This window comes from Papaver somniferum, chromosome 10 (genome assembly GCF_003573695.1).
Source record: "Papaver somniferum cultivar HN1 chromosome 10, ASM357369v1, whole genome shotgun sequence".
NCBI classification, from domain to species: Eukaryota; Viridiplantae; Streptophyta; class Magnoliopsida; order Ranunculales; family Papaveraceae; genus Papaver; species Papaver somniferum.
Genome location: NC_039367.1, coordinates 163,779,364 through 163,787,199, shown reverse-complemented (window position 1 = coordinate 163,787,199; position 7,836 = coordinate 163,779,364). Strand labels below are relative to the sequence as shown.

At 37.9% G+C, this 7,836-nt stretch overlaps 1 protein-coding gene across 1 annotated transcript; it reads left to right on the top strand.

Moving 5' to 3' along the window:
• The first annotated feature begins 960 nt into the window (after positions 1–960).
• Positions 961–6,387, top strand: LOC113315145. The gene is made up of 5 exons (XM_026563455.1): positions 961–1,837; positions 2,542–2,627; positions 3,133–3,192; positions 3,306–5,337; positions 5,908–6,387. Exons 1-4 carry the CDS (start codon positions 1,237–1,239, stop codon positions 5,301–5,303), a joined length of 2,745 nt encoding a protein of 914 aa, XP_026419240.1. The 5' UTR covers positions 961–1,236; the 3' UTR covers positions 5,304–5,337; positions 5,908–6,387.
• The last annotated feature ends 1,449 nt before the right edge of the window (positions 6,388–7,836 follow it).

The following is a 7,836-nucleotide window of genomic DNA, read 5'->3' as shown; positions in this document are numbered from 1 at the left end:
CAACAATATTCGGCTGATAACCATCAAATATTTCTCCCGAATACTGTCGATGTTCTTGAGAAATGAAGAACACGACTACATTCGGAAGTAAATAAGCATGAATATCGCCCAAATCTGGATAAATAACCGAAAACCCCAGAAATTGTTTTGCTCGATTCGTCGAATTAAAGCGAAATAAACCCCAAAAATGATAGATTCTTACCTAATTGGGGCCATTTGAAGTTGAAGAAGTGTTTGACTATCGGAATCGCCACCACCGACTACATCGACGGTTATTTCTTCTTCGCGTTCTTCGCGTTCTTCTTCGTTTGCAGCAACAATTTCTTTATTTCTTGCTAAAATCCCAATCTTTGGATCGATACCCCGAGCAACGTTTTTGGTTCTAGGTCTGTGAGTTTCATTTCCCTTATCCATTGTTTTATAAACGAATCGACGATGTTTTGATTTTACGATTCGCGGCATATGTTTCGGTTGAACACAAGAACGAGGGAATTTTTTTTTTCTTCCACAATCGGAAGATAATATGAAATTGGAAGAAGAAGAATTGAAATGGGTAGAATTTTTTTTAATTTGGTTTTTATACAGTTTTACCTGAAGAGCATTTATCTAACTTCAGTATCATATAGGGTACCCCTTAACTAGAGTCTTTGGCTGAGTATAAATTGATGGCCCCTAAATCTTTTCGGATGGTCCCTAAAAACACGAGGCTATTTAAACCAGAAATAAATATGATATACCAATAATCCAAATAAAGATACAGAAGAAGTGAAGAAAACAGATCAAGTGGAATCTCGATGGTGATTAATATATTGTGTTGGTTGTGTTCAATTTTCTCAATATTTTGCATCTTCATTATTTGGTACTTTGCTTTTGGTTTTGCCTAACATGTTAATGTTGAATTCAGCCCTTGACCACAAAGATGACCGCACTACCTCCTTTTATTACACCCGTGCCAAACGGACCCTAAGCTAACGTGATGAAGTAAAATTAAAAGTGTGTTATTTGACTCGCTCTTTCGCTCACTCTCTTCTTCCTCCAATTCCTGAAATTCCCCTCTTTAGAAACACTAATCACTCCAGAAATCTCAATTCCCTAACAGAGAATCCATCAATTTCTTTCTCACTTTCTCCCCCCCCCTTCCAAAACCCCCAAAATTTCATTCTCAAAATTGAAAATTTCAATGACCTAAATCAGATCTAGCTTTCTTCAGTCTTCTTTTCCCAAAATTAGGTTTTAATGGCACCAAGTAAGAGAAGAAGAGGTGGTTCTAAAAAATCTTCCTCTGCTGCTGCTAAGAAACGTAAAAAATCTGGGAATAAAACTGAAATTCCTACCGAAAATGAATTGCCCCAAGAAGAAGAAGAAGGGAAAGAAATCGAGACAGTGGTGGTAGAAATAGAAGAAATTCCCGCAGATCCTCCTGTTGTTCCTTCAATTCCAGTTGAACCTCCTGTAGATTTTGGTAAGGCTTCTTCTACTGCTAAGAATGGTGAAAAATTGGGGAATGAAAATGAAATTTCATCTGAAAATGTATTGACCCAAGAAGAAGAAGTAGAAATAGAAGAAATTCCTGCAGATCCTCCTGTTGTTCCTTCAATTTCAGTTGAACCTCATGTAGATTGTGATAAAGCTTCTTCTACTGCTAAGAATGGTGAAAAATTGGGGAATAAAAATGAAATTTCATCTGAAAATCTATTGACCCAAGAAGAAGAAGAAGAAGAAAGAGTGGTGGAACAAACACTGGCACCTATTTTATCTGCAGTTGAAACTCTTGTAGATTTGTATTCTGACTCTGCACCCAACACTAAACTACCCTGCCGTCGTGCCGTGAAATCTGGTAATTTGATTAGTACAATTCATGTATCTGTTCTTGTTTATGAATAATCAGTTAATTATTTTGTTCGTTTATAATGGTCTAGGTGCATTGTGTTTAGGAGTCTGATTATGTATCTGTCTTAGTTACACTGCTAGTATATATATATATATATATCTGCTGGGACGGACTCAGGATACTTTGTGTGGTAGGGCTAAAATGTCATTCAATTGCCAAGGCGGAGTCACAAAGTTAGTCGGCAAATGTAATTTTACTAATAGAATACTAGATGTAGAGAACATATAATGTGGTGGTTTAGACAAGATTTATTTCTTGAAGCTCTCATAACATGGGCTAAAGTTACACAAACGAACAACCACATTAGCTAATTGTAAGTACAGGTTGGGTTCGAACCAAATTAGGTTGGGTTCAAACAAAATTTCCACAAGATCTCCGAGACATAAAACTATTGTGCCGCAATCACGCACTGGCTAAAGCCTCTTTTAGCCCCTTGGCAGGTTCCCCTGTATATCTGGTGTCATAGGTGGGGGTTTAGGAGTCAAATTTATACATATATTTGGGTTTGGGAATCAAATTAATGTGTGTTCGCTCATGTGGAAGTTTCCTAATATGCACAGTGTACATTTGTCATTGATTTGGTATCCAATTGTAGTTTTTACACTAACTATTAGAATGAGTTTAAAGTGAGTTTGTTGATTCCTCGGCAGGTAGAGATTCTCCTGTAGGAGATGTTTCTTCTGAACAACAACAATTGTGTGAGGATCAAACAGCAGTGGAGGTTGTTGATTGTACAGTGAGTTATCAATCTTTAGCTTAAATTTGTTAGTTTTTCTTGTTTGCTAAAATTGTTCAAGTTCGGCTTGGGAATCCTAAGTTCTTTCTTGACATAATGTTTTCATAAATTTGCTAAAGTAGGTTATCAACATGCACTATGTGCATAAGTCTGTTTGCAAAGTATAGATTGCAAATGTATATGTATTAGATAATACTTAAGGTCTTCTCACCGTGTTAAAAAAAATTACTAGCCCAGTTGCAATCCAATAATAATTCAAATATAGCCTAAAACAATTCGTTCGTTGTTATTGTACCATGGGATATTTTTAACAATGAGCACATGCTGTTGATTCTTCTTCTTTATCATTTATGCCTTTGACTTTGTAATTGAGTCGCTTAATCGCCAAATTTCATGTTTAGTTCGGTACTGTAAGTATTCGAGATTCTGGACGCCTTCATGTCAGTTGAATTTACTTTTATTTTCTTATTCATGATGTTTTCTTGTTTTTGATGTTGAAAATTAGCAAGATGATAACAAGGAGAAAGGAAAAGTAGATTTGACACAGAGCTTTGTGAGCGATCAGGTATATGTTCTTTTATAATTAGGGAGATACAAGTTTGGTGTAACTGATTAGTAAACTTGGATTGGTACAAATAACATGAGAAACTCAGTTTCTGTATCTTTGTCTAATGATAGGTTTTTGACTCACCTGATGCTCTTATCGAGTGGTGTCAGGAGGTTGGAAGAAAAACTATGTCTGTGATTGTGGTAACTAAGTCAAGGAAACCTGTTCTAGGAAGGCCTGCAATGTTGGAATTAGGGTGTGAAAGAGGTGGTGTGGACCAAGACCATAACAAAAAAACAGATACACCAACACTGAAAGACCTTACAAAAAAGAGAGAATCAAGGCCGAGAAAATGTGGATGTCCTTTTACACTAAAAGGAGTGTGGATGGAAGGTGATAAATGGAAGGTCAGGGTGCACTGTGGAGCACACAATCATGAGCTACCAGAAATGCTTGTTGGCCACTCCGACGTAGATAGGTCAAAGGAGGAGCAAAAGGAAATATTAGTTGATCTGACTAAAAGTGGTGTTCGACATCGGCGAGTGCTTAGCCCACTCAAACACAGAAGCAGAGAGAACATGTCAAGAATGAGGACAATTTATAATTATAGCGCAGCAATAAAACTTACGGAGGTTGAAGGGAAGTCAGTAATGCACAGTCCTTCTAGTGTAAACGTGTCAACAATGAAGACAGTTGAGAATGCAAGTTCAGCAATAAAACTTACGGAGGTTGAAGGGAAGTCAGCAATGCACACTCCTTCTAGTGTAAACGTGTCAACAATGAAGACAGTTGAGAATGCAAGTTCAGCAATAAAACTTTCGGAGGTTGAAGGGAAGTCAGCAATGCACACTCCTTCTAGTGTAAACGTGTCAGCAATGAAGACAGTTGAGAATGCAAGTGCAGCAATAAAACTTACTGAGGTTGAAGGTAAGTCAGCAATGCAACAGGTATTGGGATTGCTGTTGAAACACCATTACGTGGAATGGCATAGGAGAGATGAAAAGTCAGACGAGCTGAAAGATATCTTTTGGGCCCATCCAGAATCTTTACAATTGGTCTTGGGTTTCCATTCGGTGCTCATTGTTGATAGCACTTACAAGACCAACCGGTTTGGTTCACCTTTGCTTCGGATTGTTGGTGTTACTTCTACAGGAAAATTGTTCACCGTTGCATTTATAATCTTGGAGGCAGAGACAGAAGATCACTATGTTTGGGCTTTGACTCGTTTAAAGAGACTATTTTCGCCAAATGCGCTACCATCTACCTTTGTAACAGATGGAGAGCTCAAATTAGTGAATGCAATAGGTACAGTCTTTCCAAAAGCAAAATGGCTGTTTTGCTCATTGCATGTCTTAAAAAAGGTTTCAGAAAATTGCAAGCAATACTTTGAGTCCGATGAAGAATTTGAAAGATTTATGAAAGAGTGGACAAATCTGACTCATGTGAGGACCAAAGACGAGTACGCTGATGCTTTCTGTGACTTTGTATTGACATGGACAAGCTACCCTGGATGCATCCAGTATTTACGTGATAATTGGCTACGACATAAAGAGCATTATGTACCGGCATGGACAAAGTTCATAAAGCATTTTGGAAACACGTCAATAAATAGAGTTGGCAGTTCTCATGCTATTCTTAAGAGTCAGCTAGCGGCTAATAACTTCTCGATTTGTTGGACGACAATGCACAAGATGATAAGCGACGAGATAATAGACATTAAGGCCTCCTTCGAGAAGAGTCTGACATCCGTTCCAGACGAATATCTGCTTCCTGCTTTTAAAGAATTGCGGGGTTGTGTTTCACATAAGGCGATGGAATTTTTATTGTTGGAGCACAGTCGTTCTGAAGATGTAGGCTTCGATGTAGGAGTTTGTGGGTGTGTCCTTCGCCTCTCTTATGGGCTCCCTTGTGCCCACGAGATAGTACAATATTTTCGTAATGGTACAGAAATACCTCTTTCTAAGATTGACTCCCAGTGGAAACTACTTTCAACTATACCAGTGCCTGAAGAGCATAGCGAGTTCGATTACCTTCCAGAGTTGAAATCAGTCAGGGAAAGGTGGGAAAAGGCATCCAAATTTGAACGCAAGATAATGCAGAAGAAGTTAGAGGAAACTGCATGCTTGTAGAGTTTTCTGTTGGTGTTCAATTTTGAATGATCTGGTGAGCTCTTTCTTTCAGTATATATTACTCTTCCCCTCTATTCTGTGGTATAGTTTCCTTTTACTTTGTTGAGCCTTTCCAGTTCATTTAAAGGCCACATTTAATTAATATTCTGAAACATGATATATAGGTAGTTCAGCAGTTGATGTAATTGATTTAAAATGACTTACTCTTGTCACTTAAGTTAGCAGATTGTTTTTAGTCATCATTGTTTTATCAGTGAATTTAGTTTCTTATGAAGCTGCAGTTGAAGGGGGTTTCTAGTTTGAAGATTTTAATAGTTCTTAAACTATTGGTGAAACCAAACTTCTTCGACAACGCACAATTTTTGGGTTATTATAGTCAAATTTGTTAAAAGGTGCAATTTTCAATTATACTGGTATAATAGCTTTTAGTTTACGCCTTTACGGGTAAAGCTAGTCAGCAGTTTGTAATATACAGTCATTTCCTTGAATAGAAGAGCTGCCTCATTGCTTTCGACATTTGCTTTCTAGACTTTGTGATTTGTCTTGTTTTTATTATCTATTTGTCCATAATAGATTCAGATTTTGTTCATTGCTTTTTATGTAGGAACTGATGTGTCAGTTAGATCAACTGCTTGAGTCGGTTTTATCACTTATCAGGAGATGTTAGAGATCCTGGGGAAGGACCACATCACAGTAGTATTGTTACATCTTTTACAACTCAGATGGACGAGCCAAGCTACACGATGTAAAGTTTCAGATACATGCTCGGGCAGCAAAAATGTTAGTATATCTGATAATATTAGACTTGGTCTCTTTTTGCCTTGGATCAGCTAACTGCATGTCCCTCTGTTTTCATCTGTGCTATGTAATGGCATCTTGATTCTTGGTAGAAAAGTAATGTACAGTAAGTGTTCGGAGAACTGGTCTGTTGGTGTATGATTACAAACATTCTGTTGTAAACTTGTAGTATGTAAAGTCTTGACGAGTTAAACTAATTACAAGGGTATGCACCGTGAATGCATCCTATGTGGCGTCGTACTCATTGTTTGTGTTGAATCAGATTGTTTTTCAGTTTTGAGTTACATGACAACTGACGAATAGATGTTCAGAAGAAAGTTCAGTCATTAACTAACTAGGACTTGAGCAGTCAAAGCATGCTAAAAAATGGTGTAAATATTCTGAAAGCCTCATTACGCAACTGGGAATTTGTGCTGGATCTTCTTTGTTTGTTTGTGTAGGGATTCCTAATTGGGAGGGGTTGCAAATTGATTATGCAAATTTGGACTTCACAGTGTTGAGGTTACATGCTACAATTTGCTATGAATGAATGTATCTGATGAAGAATATCCATAGTGCACTAGGACTAGAGATTTCTGGTGGCAGAAGAAAAGATTTAATGGTGACAGAAGCAAAAAACTTTCTTTTTTGGTAAATCCAAACTTGTATTATAGAATAGCTAGATTACAAAACAAAATGAAGCGCAAGAAAAGAGGTCAGAAAAACCCCAAAAACTAGCAAATCATTTGAAACGAAAATATGATACATTTGGTAATTCAATAGAATTCAAAAAATCAGGTCTTCCAAGATAATGTCTACCCTCCTCATTTGGAAGGATGCACCCTTTCTTAGCCATTTTATCGGTAGCAAAATTAGCTTCTCTATAAGTGTGATCAAAACGAATAGCTTCATAATGAGTAGAAACTTCCCTCCAACATTGCAAAACAAACCAAGGAAGCTTAGAATTAGAAAAAGCCGTAACAGTACCCAAAGAGTCTGATCGAATACAAACTTTTGTGTAACCCCATTGAAGCGCCCATTCCATACCCATTAAAATACCAGAAAGTTCAGCCATATAGTTTGTCATTGTGCCCAAACCAATACTCATAGCCCCAATCACATTAGCATCATAGTCACGCGCTACTACACCAGCCCCAGCAACTTCCGGATTCCCTCGACCCGCACTGTCACAACACAACATAAGCTCATCCACTTCTGGAGGTACCCAACTACACTCAACAGGCTCAAGAAGTTTCACCTTCCTATGGCGCACCTTGAAAAAAATCCAGAATCTTCAAATCCTCAACCGTATTAAACATGTAGCCTTTGAGTCGAACTGAATACTCATGTATTTGATTGAACACTGTAGTTTTAAAGAAGCTCCAGCTAACCTTTTTATTTTCGAAAACAAAGCGGTTACGAGTTTGCCACAGTTCAGAACTCACCACCAGAACAGCAAGAAGCCAAAGCTCCTTAATCATGCCATTTCTTCCACGAACCGCTTTGTATGCTGTAGTCAAATTCAGATGAGATTGCACACCAAGAATATCTGAAATCCAGCTCCAAGCCATCTCAGCAAACCTGCAATGCCAAAGCAAATGGTCCAACGATTCCTCCGCATTATTACACAAACAACACTTGTTTATCACCTGAAATTTGAACCTATCTCTGACTTGATCAAGAGTAGCACAAGATCTTCGTAAAATCTTCCAGTTTCTAGCTGCCAAAGCCGGATGTATGGATTGCCTCCACAACA